Below are 25,215 nucleotides of genomic sequence, written 5' to 3'. Positions count from 1 at the left end.
TTAATAAAATAATTTTCCTTTATTATTCATGGTACAATTCAGTGTCTACTGTTGAAAAAGAGATGCTATTACTTCATCATGAAATATCAACAAGGCAGAAAATATCTGTCTTGGTACTTGTTCTGAATTAAGAGCTTTGTATCGTGCTATAAAACTCATTTTCCTCTGGTTTGTTTTTAACAAGTTCTATTTGCAATTGCATAGGAAAGCATAAAACAGACTGTGGAACGGATAGAAGAGCATAAAAAACGGATAGAGAAGTTGGAAGAATATGTTAAGATATGCACGTATGTTAAGAAAAATTAAAACCTGATTATATTTCTTGTGTATTATGTATTTTCAAATTAATGTAGCAGGTTTCTAATTATTTTTCTTTTCAAACTTTAATAAGAATTAGAATTCATACTAATTCTAATTAATATTTCAGTTACTTCAGCTGTCAAAATAAAGTAGGAAATATGATGACTCATCCACATTTTGTTTGAAACCAATGTCATAATTGCTTCTGATTTCTTGTAGGTGTGCAAATTGTTACTACAGGTAGGGTATGGATCTATTAGTGTACAAATTCTGGGTGAGAGAGCAAGGCAGTACTGTAGTTGTGCAGCTCTAGGAAGCAATTAATATTTACATTGAGTATTAGGAGCACAGTTCAGTTCTTGCTTCCTGAGTCTTGTTTTCTACCTGATTTTTACCCTTTGTGCAATAAGGTATATAAGCCTTTCATTGAGCAACCTGAAATAACTGTGATGTTTGCCGGTGTTTTGTGCAGGAGGTCGGAGTTGGTGATCTCCAGATTTTTTTTCTCAACCTCTGTTTTCTGTGTCTGTATCTTTTCTACGCATCTGTAACGCGTGCTTTGGCTTAATGCTGTCTGTGTACTGAATAAATTTCTGCCACAGACAGGGAGCAGCAGACCCACTGTGATTGGTGTGATGCAAAGTTATTTTAATTAAGTAGTTGTAGTAGAGTGTGGTAGAGCCTTAGTGACTCTGGAAGTGCATAAGGCGAGTTGTAATTTTACATAAGAATTCTCAGTCCTTCTTAGGTTTACAATATCAGACCTTCTCCTGATGGAGGATAAAACAGTATGGTTGCATATTGCACAGGTAAAATCTCTCACTTGAACTCAATTTTGAAACCTTAAAAATAGCTTAGACTATAGAATGCAACATGTATAATAAGTATCTTCTCATAGATACATAAAATCTTTAATGATTATCATGGTCTGTGACCACAGAATGACTAATTTTATAAGCTAAAAGCTTGTATAAATGAAATAGTAAATCGCTCTCCTATTTTTGCTTCCATTCAAAGAGAGTCTTTAGCAGAGAAAAAACAGCAAGAGGAAGTGCTAACTAAGGAAATTGAAAATTCAACAATACGAATAGCTGAAGTGAATGAAGAATTGAACAAAATAGTTGCTGAACTTCAGAATGCCAAAATTGATTACCATGAAGGAAGGCGTCAGCAAATGAGAGCAGAGATACTGGAAAGTCTCAAAAGACTATATCCAGATTCTGTGGTAATTGAATGGCCTCATTTAAATGCCTTATTTTAGAATTAAGATTTAAGAGTTCTGTCTTAGACTGAGTAAGCAACTAGAGTAAATTGGACTGTCTTGAATATTATTTTGAATTGTATGCTTGCTTGAGTGTACTTAGTGAAATAGTATTACTGAAGGAATAGTAGCATATGCTATCATTATTTTTTCACAAATAGATTACTGCTTACATGAAAGAATAATTTTGATCTTGTTTGATTTTGTGGTGTTTTGATTTATTTACTTTGTCTTTTTGGTTTTGTTTTCTTCTGTCCTCAAACATATTTTTTACTTACTTATTTTAAACAAGTGAAGGGAAGTTCAACTGTGAGACCATTTGTTCCAGAATGAATACTTCTTCCAAAGAACAATTTTTCTTAGATGCATGACATTTTTTATGTTACCAAGTGGTCTGTCTTTGTTTATCAGTACTTAAAGTACTCTTCAATAATGCCATTAAGTGTTCTGTGTATTGATTCTGAATTGTCAGCAGACATTGGTTGGTTTCTGAGGCATATTTACTTAAACATGTTTACTTCAAGGTTGGAAGTCATTCCAAATAAAAACTTTTTGATAAATCTAATCAATTGAATAGTTGGTCCCTGAGGATGTCTCAGTAAAAGCAGTCCTCTTTGATATATACAGTCAGTTGAGCTGTACAAGCTGGGAATCTTCTTTTTTTTTTTTTTTTTTTTTTTTTAAATGGTTAGAAGATGATATATCTCTGCTTCTGTGTACTGCCATAAGAACATTTTTAAAAAAAAAAAAATGTTTTCAATTGTTCTTTTTCTTTGCTGCTTCATGTTTTGCAGAACCTCCTCAGAATCATGGAAGTCTAATCCTATTGTTTTCTCAAGAGATTAAGAAACTTGTTTTTCAGCTGTTCTTCAGAATTTTTTTATCCATGTTAACAAGGCGTTCCAAAAAATCAAAAACATGTTTGGTATATCTCTTTTTGCTCACACTTTGCATTGTATCCCTATTTGAAAAGAACTGAATCAGACTGGCGATACCTTGCTGGCTTAGGGGAGGGATGAAGTTCAGAACGTTCTCTGTCATTTTCCTTCAGGAGCTGCAAGTTTAAGAGTACATACAGATGTGATGGCTTCTAACAAATAAAAACTAGATAAGTCAAATTGATTACATAGATTATCCTATCACAGAGAGTCTTAATGATATCTGCTTCAACACCAGCATGTGAGGCATCAGAGTTGCTTCTGAGCGTCTCCTTACGCTCTGGTGTACTAGTTCCAGATTACTGAATGCAATCCAAGTTAAAGTCTCAGGATGGAAGGGTCATGACGCATTTCATCTTCTGGTAGTCCGCAAAGTACTCAGGCTGAACTGGAGGAAACCTTGGTGCCTGTCCTCTTGATTTCATAGGCAAAAAATGGCATACTGTTTCTAAGTGTTCAGTTCTTATATCCATTTTAAAGCTTCTGTTCTTCTGTTAAAACATTCTTGTAATAGTTCGTGAACATTCCAGTTACTGGAATAGCCATGCAGCAATGTGATTGCTGCTGTATGAGTGACGCGTGCATTTTCATGGATTTGCAACAAAGTACATTTTGCAGCTGATTACAGTTTTTACAATAATTTTCAAAATTACATTCCTATACTGGTAGTTTTAATTGGCAAGATTACTATTGTTATAGATTCAGTTGGGCTTTCAATATTTGTTTTCACTGAAATTTGGCATTCCATCTGGACTTAAATGCGTGTGTCTGAACTGAATGTATATAGATCCTCTGTATAGTTTTGCGTGTCTGAAACATTATGTGTCTGAGCTGCAGATAGAATCATTAAGTAGGTGACACTGTGTAAGAAAACCAGGGAACTAAATAAAGACCTTGGTGTTGGGTGTTAGCCTTGCTTCTGCTGTTTTTCAGAAATGGGAGAACATTTGTCAAGAGAAAGGAAGGAAAGTAGGTCATAGTAGGCTGTGATTTGATCTACCGGTAATTATCTCAGTTACATCATTCATGAGAGAATACTGCTGATGACCTGTCATATACAACTCTTACCACTTGTCTTCCTGTTCTCATTTGTTTAAATTTGAGAAGGCTAAAACTGTAGATATGCAAGAGGAGACCAGTAGCTGTATGTCAACAAGCAGAAAAATTGATCTTGCATAAATGTACAGGTTCTAATGTTCAGAAAGTGCATTAGTAGCTTTAATCATTCAGGGAAAGGTCATTTTTACCTACAATTACAGAAATGGAACAAAAGTATCTTTAGGGAGCATGTACAGCAAAGAACTGATTAGTTTTATCTGTGGAGGTGTTATTTCAATATATGGCAAAACAGGCTTGATTATTTGGACTATGCAGTACAAGAAGACCAGTTTTCCTTCTTTTCATGCTACTAAAGTAGGCAGATACTTCCTTTTTGTGTTGAAACTGGAATACTGTCTCGCTTGCTACCATTTTCCAGCTTACAGTTCTATTTATTTAAGACCTTATTGCCATTCAGAGATCTTATTGTGGGTTAGATTCTTTCTTTCCAAAAAAGATGCTTAACTAACATGGCTGTTTTCATACTTCTAGAAGTGTATGCTAGAGAATGTGAGTAAAACATTGAGATACGTAACTGTAACCTCAGGGACAAAATTAAATCCCTTCAGATTTTGATGGCATGCTTTGCTGTTTGGATTGATGACTGCTACAGTTTTTTTTGAGATGTCTTTTTTTTGTATGTTTTCTGATACAGTTTTTTTTCTGATATGCAGACATTGTAAGAGAGTGCAGATGGTAGATAGGTAACACATTCTCCTCTTACTCCTTTAGTATCTTGTATGCAGTAATATTATTTGATATCTAAATAACATATTACTATTTCTCTATATTTCTATCTTCAGTTTGGAAGGCTGCTCGACTTATGTCATCCTATTCATAAAAAATACCAGCTTGCTGTTACCAAGGTATTCAGCAAATACATGACTGCTATTGTTGTTGCCACTGAAAAAACAGCAAGAGATTGCATTCAGTTCCTAAAACAAGAAAGAGCTGAACCTGAAACTTTTCTTGCTTTGGATTACCTTGATGTAAGTACATTTTTCTTTTTTTTGTCATCAGCAAGTTAATACACTTATAAATCTTGGCTCGTTTAAGCTTAACTAAAATAGGCTTAAGTGTTAAGGCAAAGCACTTACGAGGTAAACTTCATGGGGTTCCTGTCAGCCCACTTCTCCAGTCTGCCCAGGTCCTTCTGGATGGCAGCTTGACTATCTGGCATATCAGCCATTCCTCCCAGTTTGGTGTCATCAGCAAACTTGCTGAGGGTACACTCTGCCCCATCATCCAGATAATTAAGGAAGATGTTAAACAGGGTTGGTCCCAGTGTTGACATGGCTAGTTACTGGCCTCCAGCTGGGCTTTGTGCCACCAGTCACCACCCTGTGGGCCTGTCTGTTCACCCAGTTTTCATTCTATCTGACTGTCTGTTCATCTAACCGATATTTCATCAGCTTCTCTATGAGGACCCTTATGAGAAACAGTGTTGAAAGACTTCCTGAAGTCTAGATAGACAGTATCCACTGCTCTCCCCTTGTCTAACAGGCCAGTATTTCATTGTAGAAGGCTATCAGGTTGGTCAAACATGACCAACTTGGTGAATCCATGCTCCAAGACTTTCTTGTTGTTCATGTACCTGGAAATAGTTTCTAGGATTAGTTGCTCCATCACTTTTCTAGACGTCAGGGTGAGGCTGACAGTCCGGTAGTTCCCTGGATCCTCTTTATTGTCCCCTTTTGAACACAGGAGTGACGCTTGTTTTTCTCCAGTCCTTAGGCACCTCTTTTGGTTGCTGTGATCATTTAGAGATTATTGAGAGTGGCCTTGCAATGACATCAGCCAGCTCCTTCGGCACTGGTGGTTGCATCACATCAGGGCCCATGCATTTATATATGGCCAGTTTGCTGGAGCATTCCCAGACCTGATCCCCTTCCATCAAGGGGATGTCTTCCTTGTTCCAGACTTTCCCCTGGTCTCTGGAACCTGGGATTCCTGCAGGCCAGTCTTGCTAGTAAAGACAGAAGTGAAGAAGGAATTTGGTACCTCAGTCTCTTCCATATCCAGTGTTGGCAGGTCCCCCGGCTCATTCAGCAGCAGGCCCATGTTTTCCTTAGCCTTCCTTTTATCACCTTTATAGTACAGAAGCCATTTCTTCGCCATCCCTTGCCAGATTCAATTCCAATTGGGCTTTGGCTTTCCTAACTGCATATTGTTGTGCTTGGACTGTGCCTCTGTATTACTCCCAGGTTACCTGTCCCTGCTTCCACCATATGTATACTTCCTTTTTGTGTTTGAGTTTTGCCAGGAGCTCCTTTTCTTTTATCCATGCAAGCCTCCTGGCATTTTTGCCTGACTTCCTGCTCATTGGGATCATAGCTCTTAAGGTCAGAGAAGGTGGTCCTTGAATATTAACCAGCATTCTTGGCCCCCTCTTTGTTCTGGGGCCTTATCCCATGGGACTCTATGAAGCAGATGTTTGAAGAGGCCGAAGTCTGTTCTCCTGAAGTCCAGGGTTGCAAGCTTGCCTTTTGCCCTGCTCCCTCCTCTCAGGATCCTGAACTCTCCTATCTCATGCTCACTGCAGCCAGGGCTGCTATTGACCTTACCATCCCCAGCAAGCTTCTCCTTGATGGTGAGTAGGAGGTCTAGCAGAGCACCTCTTCTCATTGGCTTCTCTATCACTTGGGTGAGGAAGTTGTCGTCGATGCTTTCCAGGAACCACCTGGATTGTTTATACTCCACTGCGTTGCCCCTGTAGCAGATATCGGGATGGTTCAAGTCTGTCATGAGGACCGGGACCTGTGAATGTGGTGCTGCTTGTAGCTGTCTGTAGAAGGCCTCATCCACTTGTTCCTCCTGGTCAGGGGGCCTGTGGGGGACTCCCGCTACAATGTTGCATTCACCTGTTCTTTCTTCAGTCCTTACCCAGGAGCTCTCAATGGCCTCATCATCCTTCTCCAGGCAGAGCTCTGTGCATTCCAGCTGTTCTCTCACACATAGGGCAACTCCACCTCCTCATCTTCCCAGCCTGTCTTTCTTGAAGAGCCTCTGTCCCTCTGCTGCAGCACTCCAGTTGTGGGAACCATCCCACCATGTCTCCATGATCCCAAGGAGATTGTAGCCCTGCAACTGCACACAGATCTTTAAGTCATCTTGTTTATTCCCCCATGCGTTAGTGTATTTGTATTTCATGCACAGTGAGTAGGTGTACAGATTTAAGGACTATAGTATATACAGACTATGAAAATGAGATCTGTTTCTGGTCTTGCAGTGACTGAGACCCCTGTTCCGTTGATTTGTACGTCCTGTCCCCAGACAGATTTGGACATCCTTTGCTATTACAACATGGATTCTCAACACCGCTTATTTGCTTTACAGGTGAAACCAATCAACGAAAAGTTAAGAGAGATAAAAGGAGCTAAAATGATGGTGGACGTTGTACAAACTCCATTTGCTCCACTGAAAAAAGTCATTCAGTTTGTGAGTGGGAATAGCTTAGTCTGTGAAACAGTTAAAGAAGCAAAACAAATAGCATTTGATGGACCAGTGAGGTTGAAAGTAAGAAGATTAATTTTGTTGCATATGTTTTTCATTTGCAGTTATGCATTCGATGCCATTTACATAATTCTTCTATAAACATACTACAAAGTATTGGAGATAAACACAGAAGAACACTACGCTGTTTAGTCTATTCCCACACAGATAAACCCCCAGATGTTTCACATGGTTGTATTTTCCACTGTATGGTTTAAGTGATTTCCTAGGAAAAGGAGGCAAATTGGAGGATGGTTAGTGTCCAAATATGTTTCTTGGTATGGTCCTGTTGATGAAGAGGAGGAAGAGAAAGGAAGGATAATCCTGTTCTTAAAACTGACTGATGTAAAATTACAAACTTTACCTTGCTGGCTTTTCTGCGAAGAATTACTTTCAAAAAATCTTTTAAATATCTGACAGAATCTCTTAGTTGTAGATGTAGACTGTGTTGAGTACTGGAAGCTGCTCTGTCTCTTCTTATCCATATCTCTGTTGCTGTCACAGTCTGTAGTGCCCTTTTATGCACTTAGTAAACCGTTTAAGATCTTGATTAAAGCAACCTTAATTTGAAAGTGAGTATGAAATCGTGTTTACTTGGAATCCAGTTAAGTCACAAAAACACCCACATCCTTTACTAAAATTTACTCTTTCTGTTTGCAAACAAGCTGTTTTCCTTCACTCCGTTATCACACTGCTTGGTTTGCTCTACCGAGCCAGATGCAACCTACCAAGCCAGTGTGTACACAAATGTCTCATAGTAATTTCCTAAATGCAAGGAAATTGTACAATTTCATTTCCTCTTCTGATCATTTGCAATAGTACCAAAATGTGACTAGTGCCAAGAAACAATAGACATTTTTTGTGGCTTCGTGTATCTCATTGTAGCAGGTTTGGAACAGGGGAAGACAAACTGGAGTCTAACTCAAATATGATTGTCACTCGTTTAACTACTGTATCTTGCTGTAGTAGTTCATGGGATATTTTGGCTGCTTTGTGTTCAGATTTATTTATTTGTTTTTAATTTACTTTTTTTCTTCCAGACAGTGGCTCTTGATGGAACTTTATTTTTGAAATCTGGAGTGATTTCTGGAGGATCAAGTGATTTAAGATTTAAGGCTAGATGTTGGGATGACAAAGAAATTAATAAAATGAAAGAAAGGAGAGATAGCTTGATTCATGAGTTAAAGGTAGGTCTCTTAAAAAGCACTTAACTGCAAAAGGTATAAAGGAGAAGTTGTATCTAATTTAATTCAGCTATGGGGAGATGATTTTCTGAAAAGGTGGTTTTTTAAAACTTCTAGAGGATGAAGATAGGACATAAAAGCTGTTTATCCTCTTCTAGTTAATAATAATCACCGTGAGTCTCTGTCCTAAACTGGTTGGTTGATTCATACATCACAGAGACAGAAAGCCAGGACAATATTGTTGATAAAAGTTCCTTCAAGGAAAAAGAGCTGTTGTTCAAAGTACCTGAAGATTTGTAGTGAAAAAGATGATACGTTTTGTCAGCGTGAAAATACGTGCACGGATCAAAGCTTGTCAGTGTAAAACGCTTTGTCATTACCTCCAGTTAGTTTGGAGGAGCGATAGAGTAGGAACTCAGGAATTTGCAAGCGTGTGCTTATAAATCTGTTACAAAAAGACTATTGAATATGACCAGTGCTATCCACATTTACCATAAATGGGGCCTGTGTCAGTGAAGCTAGCTTTATGTAGTGCATGAATCTGAAAAATTAGTGATTTCCAAATAAGTCACCTTTTTTTTTTTAAAATCCTTTTTCTCCCATCCTAATATTTTTCTAGGACTTAATGAAGATCAAACGTAAGGAGACTGATTTGAAGCAGTTGCATACTCAGTGCCATGGGACTCAGACACGACTTAAATATTCACAGAGTGAATTAGAGCTTATTAAAAAGAAACATCTCGCTAATCTCTACATGGTATAGTTCTAAGCCTTTATTATTTTTATGTTGAAAACTGTATTTTTTTACCTAAGCTGTAATTACCAGTGAAGTAAATACTAATTCCTTATATAGTGGGGTTTTTTAAATTCAGTTTAAGTTTTACAGACAGCAGTTATGACTCATGAATTGATAAGATATATAGAAATTAACTTACATGAGGCTTTTCCTATTTAGTTTTTAAATTTGAATTTCTGGTAAGCGTGGTTTATCATTTAGTAACCTTCAGAAGTCTGTAAGTCAAAATGCACGTTAAATGATACTTATAATGTAATTTACTTTTCTACTCATTAAAACTGTAATCATTGCATGCAAATTAGTAATAATAGCGGGTAAGTGGCATTTGAGAAGAAAACACTTAATGTTAACCAGAAAAAATACAGTTAATCTGGAACAGAACTGTCTCTCAATTTGTAGAAAGTTGACCATCCTATTAAGAAAAATTGCCGTCTTTTTCCTTTCTATCTAGGAAAAATCAAAACTGGAAAGTGAACTGGTAAATATTGAGTCTCAGCATGATATGCTGAATGAAGGAATAGCAAAAAGAAAAGAAAAAATGGAAGAATTTCAGAAAAAAATTAATGAGGTAATGCCTTCTGTCGTAGTCATATATAACAGGTTATGCTGTGGTACTACAGAAATTTCTTTCTGTTCCTGCTAATTTTTAGAACTTGGACCACTTCTAACTTTGTAAACTACTTTGTCAACAAGGGTTATAAGTTACTCCAACACTCTTCCCATATTCTCTACTTTTCTTACCAAGGTAACTGGGAAACAGAAATGCACTTGAATATATGTATCATAGCTTCGCAAATCAATTTCCTTAAAATTCTGTGAATTCTATGTGCCAAGCACCAACCCAACCAACCAGATGCATCTACTTCTTGAATATTAGATGAAGCTTTGCTTAATATTTACACTGTAATTTCATTTGGTGTAGGAGAAAATTTTTGAGTTTGAAGAAGATGGGTTGGTTTTCCCACACCTTTTCCTGCTCCCCTAATAAATATGATTTCCTATTTTTTAGTTTTGAGCAGGGACAGTCCATTAAAGTTTGCAGCTTTAAAACTGTCAGTGCAAACTTTCACTATAGATCAAATCCGAGAAGAATACTCTCTAGGTCTTTCATGGCCTGAGGGTAACATTTGATAAGTTTCAGCTTGCTCTTTCTCAGACTCTATTGTCTAAGTTCTTTGTAAGAAACTGTAGTTACAGGATCTTTCCTTTTTGTGGAGAGGTAGTTATTCAGTGTGACTGCATGCCTAGACTGTAACTTTCTTTTGAGGTCTTCCTGGACGGTGTGGATCTGTGACAGCAAGTACGTACCTAAACTCTGTATGTACCCACAAGATTTGCAGATCTCTCACTAATCAGTGTACCCACTAGGTAGACAGTCTGTGCATGGGTGACTACTATTCTGAAAATCGTTCTCATTGCAGTTACAGCAGGACCTATTCAGTATCTACGTGAAAGTGCTCTATCAGTGTCTCTTAATCTGGAAAAGATCCATCACTTCTGCAACCCACAGGCAGAATAGATCAGGAATGCCCATACCATTGGGAAGAGAGCTGGGTATCAGTTTTCTAGAGCTGCGAACAGTTCTCGGCACTGCTGGACTGCTTTTATCTGAACTCCACAGGTGTCATGTCTAGATAATGACCTATTACACCACCATACACTAGAAAAGTAGATGAAGAGCAGCTTAGTGTGAAGATTACTTTTTGTTTCTGAGAAGTAGCCAATATCTCTGCTTTATTTTCTGTGCACTGTGATTACCCTGGGAGAGTGAAGTGAATAGTAGTAAAGCCTAATCTGGTAACAAGAGGGGTTTAATACTGTGTTCTACTGGAGTAGACAATAACTCTGACCTCTGAGAAATAAACACCTCAACTCTACTTCTCTCTGGAAGCTGCCTTGTTCCTACTCTGCCAAACAAAGGAATCTGGTACAAACTATAGAAAAGTGGTGCTGCAGTTCTATCTGGAAAATCCTCATTCCTGCACCTAGATGCTTGTGTAAATGTAGATTCTTAGAGAAAGAGAGATTCTTCAGCACTATCTGGAATTACTTGAGGTGTATAGTACGTATCTAACTTAGTTCCTGGCCTCTGAACCTTTCTCATCAGTCTTTCTTGGATTAATGTGTGGCTGGAGTTCTGCATCTAAAAAGGAGCCAAAACTGCTGCATGTTCTCTGTCTTGCTTGTGGTACAGGCATGAGGGAGTGCAGACATCCATCATCTGCAAACACTGAGATAGTCATTTATGTTTGGGCCTTAAGAATTCCACATGGAGAGAGCTTTTCTTTTGCTTGTTCTGCAAAAAAAAAAAAAAAGGCAAATGGAGGCTGGTCATCATTTTCTGAAGAATAGTGTTACTTGAGTAGTAAACTTGATTTGATGTAGTATTTGATATCTGGTTAAACAAGCCTGCATACCAAAACAATACAGAAGATACTGGGTTTTGACCTGTAAAATTCTCTTAAAATTTTGTTCAGTCCATTGAGTTTTGTTTTAAAGGCTTTAAGCTGTTGCAATTTCTTTCTTCAGTCCTGCCATATACCCTATTTCCCTGCTTAAATGTTTGTTAAAATTTTAGGACTGGTTTTGGCTGAAGCTTTTGTTAGTATATACTGTATAATTAAGAAATGAGAGATTCTGTGCTGTGGCTTTGCTATAAATGGAACATAATAATTCATACTTATGGATCACCTGAAATAAAATGAATTAAAATGAAGAATGGAACTACACCAAGAAACCTGGTGTATCTGATTAGCATCCTGTATACCACTCAGCTTTCTCTTCTTCATTTGACTGGGAACTGCAGGCAAAACCGGGGTAATTGGTTACACTGTGATGACTTTAATTGTCTTTGGAATGACCAGGTGCTGTCAAGAAGAGCTTAGATCATAGCTACCTTTTGCAGATCATATGCCTTGCATCTGGCATTTGTACTGAAAGTGTATTTTGAAAATGTCAAGTACAGATTACTTCTCAGTAGTTCAATTGTCTGGTTTTTAAAGTACCTTGAAACTCTAGCCTGTAGCATGAAGTGGTTGTCTAAATGTTTTACTTCCGTGACTGCCAGAATAGTATAAATGTTTTCTGCTCCATTTCCCTTTATTCAAAGGTTGAAGATGCTGTTTTCCGGGAATTCTGTGAAGAAATTGGTATAGAAAATATTCGTGTATATGAACAAGAACATGTGAGACAACAAGAGGAGATTGATAAGAAAAGGTGGTATTTGTACTCAAAATGTTAAAAAGTGGTTTGTATTAGATTGGGCACACTGGTAAATGAGCAACTCCATCACAGGAAATACCACAAAAACCTAGAAGACTGTAAAAGGTTATATTATCTCTGCAAAGATTAGTTAGTAGTTTGGGTTTATTAGACAGTGAGAGTCAGTGACACTTTTCTTTGCCTTGTTTTTCTACACTAGTGCTACCAAAATAGTAAATATTACCTTTCAAGTTTATAGCATAGTTTTCCAAAATCCACATTGGGAAATGGTTATATCACAGATTAAGCATGGCATGAAGGCTCACTCACATCAAAAATTTTAAAGGAGAAATGCGTGTAAGATGCAGTGATTTGGTCTAGGAACATACTATTAAGGAAAGCAGGATCTTAATTTTCTCACGGGCAACCTCAACTGGTATTCCCCTCAAACAGGCACACGTCACAGGAAAGCAAATGTATATCTTTGAGAATGTTAAAATGAACTATCTCTTTGTACTATAGGCATTTTCAGGCAGATGATAGTTCGTGCATTTCCTGACATTATTTATAGAAAAGACACCTTTTCTACCTGACTAGTGTAATGGCCTGCGCTGAACTCCATTTTCTTTTCAGCTATCTCTTCAGCTGCTAAGAGACTCTCTGACTGGTTTTTGGAAACTGGTCCAAACGTATGTTTTTGGCTAGGGCTGCAGTGAGGTGGTAGTGCAGTGCATTCAGTTATAGTTAAAGCACCTGCTGGCTGAGGTGATTTGGTCATTTATTTATGTTTGCAAGTGATGAAGTCTGGTAAAGTGTAAGAAGTTAGTAACAGAACAATGAAAAGAGGAGCTTTTTGCGTGGCCTTGTGCTGCGCTGCACATACAGCCTTGGCCTTGCTTGTGCCCAGTCTGGCCATCATTAGTCCTGTAAGCCTGTGCTACGGTGCCTTCTTGCCCAGGTCTGCAGAGCCTGGAGCTGGTGTTGTGCCAACCCGTCTGCCTCAAAACAACAGATGCAGCACTAGTAGTAAATCATATGTAAAAACAAATACAGGTCTCTCAATTGAGAGATGATAAGCAATACTGAATATGGCTTAAAAAGCTCTGGTCTCAGGCTTCTTAATTGCCATCTCCCAATGGAGACAGATTCTTTATAATATTTGGATAAACGTACATGCCAGCTAACTAGGAGGCTTACAGAGGCTGAGCAGGGAGCGCTGGCATTGCGTCAATACACAGCATCAGTGTAGCTTTTGCCCAGCTCATATCTGTTTCATTTACAGGTACGTCATTCCTACTGAGATAGTTGAACTTTTAATGTTATTTTCCATGTTGAATGCGGCCATACTATATTTTTATATTGTATTTTTTGAACTATTACTACTGTAATTTTTTTTTGTGTACTTTTCAGTATACCCACATGATGTGGGGTAGTGGTATTGATGATCGAAATGCATGCAAAGTTTTGTGTTCACGTAGAAGATATAATAATGCTATCTAAATAGTCGAAGTGAAAATACATCTTGTAACAACTTGAAATTACAGCTACCAGCCTGCTTTGTAAGTGTTCTTTTGAAATACTGTACTTTGACTAGACTGGAGTTTGAAAGTCAGAAGACACGACTGAACATGCAGCTGGAATATAATCGTGATCGTCTACAAAAATCAACAAACGCAATCAGCAAGTTGAGGGAGACCATTCATAAAGATGAAGCTGAGATTATCAGGCTGCAGAAGGTAACTGTAAAATATATATATATCTCTCTCTCTCTCTGTCTGGGGCTGAGAAGAAAGAATACACTGAAATACAATTTTGAAAAAACGTGGTTGATTCTGTTGAGTAATTCTTCTAGGGCTTAATTCAGTGTTGACTTTGTTAAAATGCAGTTTCGTATTGTCATTTTAACCTTGGAATAACCTATCATATTAGGGTAATTATTAATTATTAAAAATAAGCTTACTAAAAATTACATTTGTGATTACTGTATGTACACTCATATATTGTGTTTAGTTGATATGAAAATGCAATATATGACTACAGATAAAACTAGTATAATGTGGCTGAGATGCTTTAGAAGATACTATGAGTAACAGTGAACAACTCTGGTGCTTTGCATCTTTAAGGTGCTCCACAGCCAACAATAGGCTTAAAATAATTATATGAAAACTAATTTAGATTTTTAGTTGAAGTAATACGGATTCTTCCTTCATAGTGTTCTTTATTCATAAGTAAATTTTTTTCCTGTGTTAATGTTGCATGTTAAATAAACTGTGTTTGTGGTGCGCTGGAAAGTGAAGGAGAAAAGATGTGTAATAGTGCTTTGAATAAAAAACAAAAGTGAAATGTAAAACTGCCCCGCAGTGGGCAAAAAATGCCACATGCATTATTTGAAATCTGTGTTTTAACGTTAGAAGACATGTATTTCTGATACTGAGGAAAACCAATACATCCTTAAGTCAGTGATGTGCAAAACAATGTCTGACTTCATGCCTGTATGCATAATTCTTCTGAAATACGACTTTGAGCAAGTTCAGATATTTTTGTCCTGGAGAGGGATATTGTGTATTAAATTCTGAAGATACTTTGTCCTGATACTGCAACACCAGTAAGTCTTGATTCAAGCTCCTGTAATATTAGTCTCTTAAGGACCATGTCTCCATGCATGTAGCATTAGTTTTACTATATTCTAGCACCTCATTTCTACCAATTTAGCAGTGGTATGGGTTACACAGGAGGAGACTTTTCTAGAGCGCCTCCACAGGTTCTTTGTTCTCTGTGGATTACCTCACAATTTATCTTTAATGAACGATACTTTTTAAAGGATTTCAGTTTAGCTTGGGTGTTGCTAAATATGTTGTAGGTGTGCAGCAGATGGGATCCTTCTTGCAGGGCTAAGGGACTAATTGAGGAAAAGGGGGTAGCCTGCGGATCATAGGCATCCTAGGATCCCTGCCTTGTTTGATGTTTTTATAGTTTAATCTGGTAGAGTCAGAAATATAGAGCTGGCTGTGCCTCTGTATACAAAACAACTGGATCTGCCTGTGTATAACATGGGCTGTTTTCTTAGTGCCTTTCAGATTTGGTGCTGTAACGCATTTGAATGTATTGTAACAGGTTTAAACTTTATCTCTTTCTTTCTGTGTAATACAGTTTCCATAGCAAGATTTTTGGTGAACAGTTAAAAATGTAAATATTTCTATGCAGGATGAGGAAAAGCTTCTAAAAACAGTGAATGAAACTGTGGAGGAGCAGCAACATCTTAAGGATAGATTAAGTGCTCATAAATCTGAGGTTATAAAAGCCCAAAACGAAGTTGAAGAGTTCAGAAAGACGTTGTTAACTCTCAATAGGTAATTACTAATTGTACTCCTGGGAAAATGATTAATGTGATAATATTTAGAAGAGTTTTAGTGATCAGACGTTTGAATTTCTCTTGTTCTGTTTTCTTGTGAAAGATTCATTAGAGACACGGTAATTTGCATTTATAGTATGTATTAGTTAAGAAGTGTTTCTAATTCATTATATAGTTCCCAGAAGTAATGTGAATGAGATTATTTCATGAGAACTATCCCGTAGACCATACAGAAAACATTTATCTTCTTATCTGCCTAGTGCTAGGTCTCATTGTGATTGCTGATAAATATATAGTGACTTCTGATAAGTATGTATTAAGTTACAACTTGATTGAGGGAGGCATATTAAGTGTGCTGGTAGTTTCATATTTTTGAGTTGTGCAGTTGGTTCAGTTAATGAGACATTTTTTTTTTCCGTTTCAGTGTTCTTATTTTCTCCAGCCCTTTCAAGTGTTGGATGCCTTAAACTAATATTAATTTTAGGTCACTATTATATCTTTACTGTTCTTTTAAATCAACTGCTTTGGGGACAGTTTATACTTCAGTTTTCTTAATTTTGCTTATTATTGATGTGTTTAATGTCCCTTAATCAGGAGTCGTCTTTATGGTTAAAAAAAATCCAACATGTTGGCACATATGTAAACTTGTAGAATTTCATATAAACTCATAAATTATATGCCTAGTAATTCATTTTATAAGCATGCAATTTTAAAAATATAAGACATGTCTCTGTCTTATTTAGCAACTTAATGCTATCAAAGGAATTTGTTGCAAAGAATCAAGGTGTATTTCAAGTAGAATAATGATAAAAGATACTTGATTAAATTTTAAAAGGATGAGATCTCCATATATGTTCAGCAGAGCTGAGCGGAAGAGAGTTGAGTTGTAGTTAGGAAAGGTGGATATTTGAACGTGCTATAGTGTGAACTTGGCAATGTACTGAAGCTGTGTCCGTGCTACTGGCATTTACTTTGCAATAGAGTTTAGAGTTAACACAGAATAGCAGAGTGTTAGCTTCTGTGCTAGAATAGTGCGTGGTTCCCAGCTCCCTCTTGAGTAATTTGGGAGAATGAAGGGGATGGAAGAAGTTAAGTACCATTCTCCTTCATGTTTGATGGTGGTTATAGAGGAAGAAGCCCTCTGTGCGTCATAACCGTTTTTCATGCTGTATGGCTGTGGATGTTATTGGCAGTGATGCTTCTGCTCTCTAATTGTTTTGTGCCTTTTGTGTATATAGGGAAGCTACAAAATTACAAAAAGAAGCTACAGCTTTAGAAACCTCTCTGGAAGAGAAAAGACTAAGACGACATAATCTACTTCTTGAATGCAAGGTGCAGGACTTGAAAATAAAGCTCTTGTCTGGATCACTGGATGACATCAGTGAAGTAGAGGTACTTAAAATGTTTACAGAATATGGACGTTACAGAGGAGCAATTATTCTGTCTTGAATTTAAATAATTTATCTTTTTCTTACAGGACTGATTGTCTTAGATAGTAATGTTAAAATAAATACACTGTTTTCATGTGATCAGGCCTCATCCATTCAAGAGGAGGATTTTTGTAGACAAAAATACTGTTTGCAGGTATTTTTGTTTGTGCCTGAAAGGTATTCCTGTGAAATATGTAAAACTGCTGTGGTACAAGAAAATTGGTATGTTGGAGTATTCTAGATATACATATGTAAGAGGACACACAGGAGTCAATTCAGAAATGTAAATAAATAAGGCAGTACATGGATTGAGATAATATTTGGTTAATCATCCATAATATAAATGCTGTCTAAAATCCTTTTGTTTTCAGTAGATGTAGATATTCACAGAAATCAGGCATAGGCTAAAATAGAAAGACTCCTGCTATCAGAGGATTGACCCTCGTTATTTTTCTCCGTCTTCCCCCTTTTTCCAGTATACCTTTTGTGAGGAGAAATTAAGCTTTCTCCACTGTTACAAAAGAAAAGAGCTATGGATTTTGAAGGACTTCTCACAAGTCTCTGAATTTGGAAGGAGTCTTGCTCACCCCATTCTCTAGAAAAGTACTTTTGCTGGAGGATAGGTATGAATGAGTGGGTCGTAAGACAAAGTGAAGGCAATGAGGTAGGCAGCCTTCAGAGGAAAGGACATGAACTGCTAATCATCAGAGTACGTAGGAAGCTCAGCTGTCACTGTTTATGAATAAGGAAGAGATAAAACCAAGGAGGTGAGCCGTAGGAATAACAACTTAGATTCCTAATTAATGGCACTGAGAGGACCAGTAAGATTTGGTTCTGAGAAAGAATCTTGGTGGGTAAGGGACTGATAACGACATGCAGCACATGTTTCATTCAAGGGAAAATAGCTGTTTGAATTCCAAGCTTACAGTGTCCAGAAGATTTTGCCATACAGAATTGAAGCTACTCATTTCTTCTGAAGCCAACTGAGTGGAAGAAATGCATCGACTTGTGCACTTCAGAGCTTTTCCTTGAAAGGGGATTGAATTATCATGGGAATGTAAATCTTTCCAATCAGGAGATTTACAGTATGACATTGTTCTAAATATATTACAAATAAAGCATTGCTGCTTTCATCTTAGCTTCAAATTGAAATTAGCAGATGTTTTCATTTTCATTTAAAAGGTGCATTTTTTTTACTTAGACTCATAAGATCTTAACTGACTGTTAATTCCATTTTGGCTAGGGGAGGAGCTATGGAATAAGTTTACCTCATACCATCTTATCGTTGTCTCCTCATTTTATATCCTTTTAGTCTATAGTTCTAACAGTTTAAAAGTTAACGGTCATATTTTTGAACTGGAATGTCCTTCATGTTTATAGCTAGGAACTGAAATAGAAGACACTCAGACTACATCAAGTATCTATGAAAGGGAAGCGGCAATTCAGATCGACTACAGTAGCCTAGCAGAAGACCTGAAGGTAATCTTTTTTGTGTGAAATTATTAGAGATCAATTTTTAAATTTTTATTTAAAATATTTTATTTGTTGAAATTATTTATTCCTCAGCCTAGTCTTTGAATGAAACTTACTAAAAACACTGTTAAGCTTAAGTATGTGTGTGTGTGTTTTGTTTTTGCAATCATATATAGCACTAATGTATGGGATTCCTGGATAGGTCAGTTTTTCCATACAATTAAATTTAATTTAAAACTTACCTAAACTATGAAATTAGAATGGAGAAATAGTAAATATAACTCTGATTTTTCCTTCTTCCTTTACCTTCTACCTTTTAAGTTCCAGCACTAAAGGTTATGACTCAAAACTCTACAAACCAGTGACTGGCTGCCAGGGGGGCTGTACCACCTTTTCTCTGTAGTATTCTCAGAGGCTGAGATTTAACCATACTTCCCTCTGTCACAGTCTATCAGGTCATGTTTTCTCAGCAGTTTTTGTATTTCTTTTTTTTTTTTTTTTCCTTTTTAATCATAAGGAAAATAATTAAACGTCAGAGGCTAGGTACAGAGCAAGGGATGAGTTTGTTGTCACTGGAACTTGTCTCGAAGAATTCATTGAGAACCTGTCTTCAAAGGTTTTCTTTACATTTCAAGTAGTGAAGCCAGCTAATTCTTCTCCTGTGTTGTATTTTAAACCTGACTTCTAGGCTGAAGGGAATTTGTTGTGTTTTTAAAGATCTTGTGGAACAATGCTTAGGACCTAGTAAACTTATTCTGAGAACTAAGTCTCAGAGTGGAGTTCTTAGTTTTGTTGTGTTTCCAGTTCATGCTATTAGATGAGTGGGGTATTTCTTCCAGAAACCATCAGTGTTTGCCGTACATGTTGAAATGTCTTGGCGTAAAAGCAAATTTGATTGCTCTGGTATTATTTTTTTTTTCTTTAGGACCTAGAGTCTGATAAAGATATAGAGGATCAACTGAACCAGATGCAGCAGGAAATAAAATCTAAAGAGCGTACTATAATGAAGACAGCTGCTCCAAATCTGAGAGCAGTAGAGAAATTACAGATAGCTCGTGACAAGTTCCAAGAATCAGTAGATGGTAACGCTGAGTCTTTCATATTAATCTCTTTTGTGATTGTGAGAGTTTTCACCTGAATTGAAATTCCTCTTTCTGGGGTTAGTCCTACTGGCTTTGCTTCTTTCAGATATTAAGGTATTTTTTGTGCTCAAGTGTTTATCCTCAGTTGTCTTTTTTTAATTATATGTAAAAAATTTATTAACATATACTTTACTCTGCAGTATTTTATTGCAATACAGTTTGAATAATTAGAAAGATACTTTGGCCAAATGACATCATATTTTTATTCCTTTCCTAAAAATTATTGACTTCAATCATAAAATTCTTTAGTTTTTTCTTAAATAATTGAAGGAACATACATATGTTGTCCAGAACTCAGGCATGAGCATTACTGCAAAATTATTGGTATCCTCAAAGAGCATTGCAGACATTAACATATAAAGAAAACCAAGGAGTTCTGAAGCTGTAACGGGTAAATGCTGGTGCTGTTTAAGGCTACTCACCTTACAGAAGGAATTAGGAGAAGAATTTTGTTAATTGCTCCAGACAAATGTGGCATAGACTGGATTGAATACATCCCAGCTTTTCAGGTTTTGGGGTTTCCATTTGAAATCTGGAAGAAAACTCATAATATTGATATGCTCCTTGTACATGCTTTAGAAACTTGTTCTGCAGTAAATATTTCCCTTGATGCTTGTTAGGTATACAATATTTATTTGTTCTGTGTATTTGCTTAGAAGCTTATTATGGAGTAATTTCAGTAATTTTTTTCATAGCTTTTGAGAGCAGCAGAAAGGAGGCCAGAACATGCAAGCAAGAATTTGAACAAGTGAAAAAAAAGAGATACGAGCTTTTTAGCCGGTGCTTTGAGCACACCTCCGTAGCTATTGATCAGATCTACAAGAAACTTTACAGCAACAGTGGTGCTCAGGTGTGTCATGTTCTTAGATGCTTGGCTTAAAAGGCCTACTTGATGCTTTGTTATTCGGAACAAGAGAACTTAGTAACACTTCTGGTTTCCAAAGACAGTTTCAGTCCTGAAGAAAAAAATTACACAAGTAATAAAGACTTCAGAAATTGAGGGTCAGAGGAGGAATAGGTAATATGCCAAAGCGTGCTTGACATTAAACAGGGAAACATGATCTAAAGTGTTAACGAAATTGGTAGCTGCTCAGTTTGGGTCAGTTTTACGCTGTATTCAGCAGACTTGGAAATTATCATGACACAAATGTGAGATATATTTGAGTACTTCATTTAAAAATAACATTGGTTTACAGATCTACTGATACCAATAATAAGTAATTAAAAACAACCATTAGTATAGATAAAACTAAAAATCATACATCACTATTTCAGTGCTAGTGTTTTGTATGAGGTTTTGAAGCTTCTTATACCTCACTTAAATAAATGTTTTTCGAAGATAGACTTAATATGTTCACAGCTTTTAAGAAACCTGTAGAAAAATTGTGTCACAATTGTATTAATCTTTGATAGTGTTCCAGTATTAAGCAAAGAGGAAACTCCCAAATGCTTTGGGTACATCAAATTCTGTAGATGGCAGAATGTTTAAAGGGTTCAGGCTTGAACTCTTGCCTGTCTTAAAATTCAGATTTTGTGTTTTCCGTCAGAGTCAGATATTCAGTGAACACCTTAAATATCTTTAAATATATCCTTTCTGCTTCTAGGTTGGACAGGATAATAATGAAGCATTTCTTTATTCATGATTACTGGGCACATACCTTCTCCCCTAGACTTTACATCAGGCAGGTCTTGACTTTGCGTCACTCTGAAACAACCAATATTTTCCAGATGCATTGCCAAAAATAATTAGTTGGGTGCTTTCTTTCTGAGGTCTGCGATGCTGTACTTTGATTTGAGCCAAAGTGGTAACCTGGTCAAAAGATTATCCTGTGGTTAGCTGGGAAGCTAAAACTGCCTACTAGATACTAACGTAGCAGCTGAAGGAAGCTGGTCTAATTGCATTGGAAGAGAAATGATTGCTCTGTGTGTGGCGACTGCTCTGGTTAGCTAAGGAAATGGTTAGCTCTGAGTTTTGCCATCAGAGAAGGTAGCCTAGGTTGCAACTTGAACCGATACTTTTTAAGCAACCTTAACTATTTTTAACATGATAATTTCTGATATTAAAATTAATATTCATTAAAATTATTATATTAATAACATTTATTAATAATGCTTTACTATCCAGCTCAAAAAAGAGAGGCTTTCGTAGATTGAGTGAGTAGTTTAACTTCCAGAAATTCTGGACTCGGAACATTTGTGCACTGAATATACTGCTCAGGAAAATTTTATTTCATCAGTACATTGTGTGTTGGAAGTACTTCAAAAGAAACTGCTGCCTAAGAAATTGTACATACACATTCACTGCTGGGTTCACCATCAGTTCTCTTCCCTCCTTCTTCTGGGGAGCGAGAAGTATTGTTCCTTTCATATCTTGATAAGCAAGAAATATATGTACCCTAGTAAGCCACAAGATGATTTTTGCTAACAGTGTCCATACATCTGAAAACCTCCTCTTGCATAGATAAAAGCAGTGGCCTACAACTGGGAGTTCCATTGCAAGCTATTTGACTTGTTTACAGTCTGAGGAACAATGTAATAACAATGACAGGCATTCTCTCAGCAGAAAAAAAGAGGAAAATATGCATACCTCCAAGAAAACAAACATACTGCAAGTGCTATATCTTACTTCCAGAACTACTTACCACAGAAAATATTTTAAATGAAAGTACATGTAGTGTTTTGGGTTGTTTGGGGTTTTTTTATGTGTGATCCGAGAGGAGCTATTTGAAATGAGTGTCAAGTATGGAAATTTTTCTTTTCTCTATATCCACTTGTGTGGAGAGGAAGAGGCTGTATTATTTTATTGTCTCTTCTATTTAATGGGAAAAATAAACCGTGTAGCAATTAGCTTATCCATCATACTTTTTAATGGTTTGGTAAAATGGCCGTTCCTTCAAAATAATACTTTTAATTTTTGGACCTGGGAACCAGGATACAAATTACAGAAAAAGGCTACCTATATTAAAATCTGTCTTCAGCCCAAAACTAGATTTTGTAAAACTAACATTTCACAAGAAAGTGTAATTTTGGAAGTATATTTACTTCCAAACAAAAAAGAAAACTGCTTTTGAAGTGTAAAATTTTAATGATTAAAAAAATATTAAAGCAGTTACATAAGAGGTGATAAAATCAAGTTTATTTAGTGGTTGAAAGTTTGTAAATAACAAATATGTGGAGCCATTTCACAAATGGTTTTGTTAACAAACCATGAGCTAGGAGGCTAATTAACAAAGACGTATTCACTGGGAAATTTTATAGTATAGATGAACAGGTGTTTCCTACAAATGAAGCTAACTTAGCAGTTTCAACACTAGCTTAGTCAGTATTTAAAACTAAAAAGTATTCATCTTATTAATTTTGTAAATGTCACTATTAATAGTGAAATGTGTGCATTTCCAGGCATTCCTTAGTCCTGAAAATCCTGAGGAGCCATATCTGGAAGGCATTGGCTTTAACTGCGTGGTGCCAGGAAAACGCTTTATGCCAATGGACAGTTTGTCAGGAGGTGAAAAATCTGTGGCAGCTCTGGCTCTTGTGTTTGCTATACACAGGTAAAAGAAATACGGGATTATCTGAGTATGCAGCTGAGTAAGTGGCAGGAAGATACACAGTGTTGCACGTAAAAGCATGTTTAAAAAAATCTGCTAATGGAGTGTTGAAACATTACTAAAGTCCTTACTCTTTAACTGTCATTACCTTTCATAAAAATTTTGTGATGGAGTTAGTGAATCTCTAAAGTAATTAGAATGTTTATTAACATTTTTTTGCATCTAAATGCAAATACTGTCTTGTTTTCTACAGTTTTCGGCCAGCACCTTTTTTTATTTTAGATGAGATAGATGCTGCCCTGGATAACACAAATATTGATAAAGTAAGTTGGTCCCTTTCACCTTATCCTTTTATCAACAATACAGTGATACCTTTTGTAGAAGGATGGCTACTTTTCATTACAGGTTGTTGGGATAAAGAGATTGATTACACTGTCTTAACCTGTTTTAAAAATACATTTGGTTTATGACTGAGATAATGGTTGTATGAGATCTTTAAATTCATGAATCTAAGTGTGTTTTAATCAGTCCCTGAACTGTGAAGCTGAGAAAAATAGGTCATGAGTGTGAACGTATGCCGCATGACTACGCATGGTACAATTTGAGACGAAGGCCACTGGTGAATTGCTGGTTGGGTTTGTTTGGTTGGAATTTTTAATGCCTTTGAGTTCCCTTACCTCTAAGAAGCAGGAAGGAGTGTCCTTCTGTCACTGGAGTATTTATTTTATATAGTTGGCCTACTAAATATTTTTACATTAACACCAATTAAAGGCTATCACTCCCATCATTTTAGTCACATGAATTCTTGCTTGATTAAAATAGCTTCCTGTCCTCCTCTCAATTTCTCTTTCCATTTTTTGCTAATAACTACTTACTGTAACAAAAATTTATGATAGAATACAAACAGTAAAGATTGCCAACTGTAGATGTCAGCCTCTGGGAGGAGGAGACTCAATACAACAAGATTGTATGTAGGAGAGGAATCAGAAAGATCTTCAAAGCTGTATTTCTACTTGCATTAATAGTGACGTCAGTCTTGGTAGAGCTTAAACAAAAGCAGTTTTATAAACACCAAACTATTTCTTTCTTTTTTTTTTTTCTTCCCTCTCCTAATGGAGTTAACTGTGATGTATCAAGTACACCAGAGTTTGCTTGGAGGGTACTTCTATAATAGAGAGCTGGGGAAATTCCACTCCTTGTGACTGCCAGATAGAATTCCTTCTCAGAGATTGCTGACTCTGCATAACATTTTTGAGAAGTATTTTCCTGAACCTGAGTTCCTTAAGTATTCCTTGGGATACAAGTCCATGAAGGATATACCCATCATCCAATATTTCCGAGCAGATGATACGCCCTGAGTTTGTTTTAACTCAGTTCAGTGTGTTTCAGCAGCACCAGATTAGAAGTAATGGGACTATAATGAAAATAACTAAGCGAGCTTTAGGATTTGGCTCCCAGTGACACGATTAGAAACAATATTACGTGTCAGGTGATCACTTCCTAACAGGATACTTTTCTAGTTATTAGTCTTTCACTCAGGACCACTATGAGTTGATGTAACAGTTGAGGATCAGGTATTCTGGCTAAATACCAGTATGGTGTTTTCTGGATGTTAATTCTGGAGTTAGAATGGCTCTGATTCGTTGTATCTTAGAGTTACACAGGCTGCCTTCAGGTTTACTGTCTTGTCCTCTATTACACTATTTAATGCTAAGTTTCACATTTTTGCTTTTCATCAAAGCTGCAGTCTATTGGTGATTAGTACTTCCTATCTCTGCAGACTTCTGAGGTTGTCTTCTGGATAGAAATGTAAAATTTCTCCACGGTTCTGTCTGGAGCAGGGCAGGGGTCCCAGTTCATGCTTAACAAAATTGCAGGTCACTTCCTGGATGACTTTTGTTTATCCACATAAGTTCCTGTTGCAGTTACAGATGCACCAGTCATTAATGATGTACACATTCCATGAAGTTCATGATTTCCAGTATGTTGCCAACTTTCCA

At 36.7% G+C, this 25,215-nt stretch overlaps 1 protein-coding gene across 1 annotated transcript in view; it reads left to right on the top strand.

Annotated features, from left to right (window-relative positions):
* Nucleotides 1-25,215, top strand: part of SMC1B (structural maintenance of chromosomes 1B) — a 37,253-nt gene that overhangs the window by 8,562 nt on the left and 3,476 nt on the right. The window contains exons 8-23 of the mRNA XM_063322596.1: nt 205-287; nt 1,318-1,525; nt 4,401-4,586; nt 6,934-7,113; nt 8,130-8,276; nt 8,893-9,030; nt 9,521-9,637; nt 12,179-12,285; nt 13,865-14,006; nt 15,475-15,620; nt 16,861-17,014; nt 18,433-18,531; nt 19,451-19,607; nt 20,363-20,517; nt 23,067-23,218; nt 23,469-23,538. Coding sequence (XP_063178666.1) covers nt 205-287; nt 1,318-1,525; nt 4,401-4,586; nt 6,934-7,113; nt 8,130-8,276; nt 8,893-9,030; nt 9,521-9,637; nt 12,179-12,285; nt 13,865-14,006; nt 15,475-15,620; nt 16,861-17,014; nt 18,433-18,531; nt 19,451-19,607; nt 20,363-20,517; nt 23,067-23,218; nt 23,469-23,538 — 2,241 coding nt within the window. The remainder of the gene's footprint in view (nt 1-204; nt 288-1,317; nt 1,526-4,400; nt 4,587-6,933; nt 7,114-8,129; nt 8,277-8,892; nt 9,031-9,520; nt 9,638-12,178; nt 12,286-13,864; nt 14,007-15,474; nt 15,621-16,860; nt 17,015-18,432; nt 18,532-19,450; nt 19,608-20,362; nt 20,518-23,066; nt 23,219-23,468; nt 23,539-25,215) is intronic.

Source organism: Chroicocephalus ridibundus, chromosome 1, assembly GCF_963924245.1.
Source record: "Chroicocephalus ridibundus chromosome 1, bChrRid1.1, whole genome shotgun sequence".
Lineage (NCBI taxonomy): Eukaryota > Metazoa > Chordata > Aves > Charadriiformes > Laridae > Chroicocephalus > Chroicocephalus ridibundus.
This window is presented reverse-complemented; position numbering and strand designations above follow the sequence as displayed.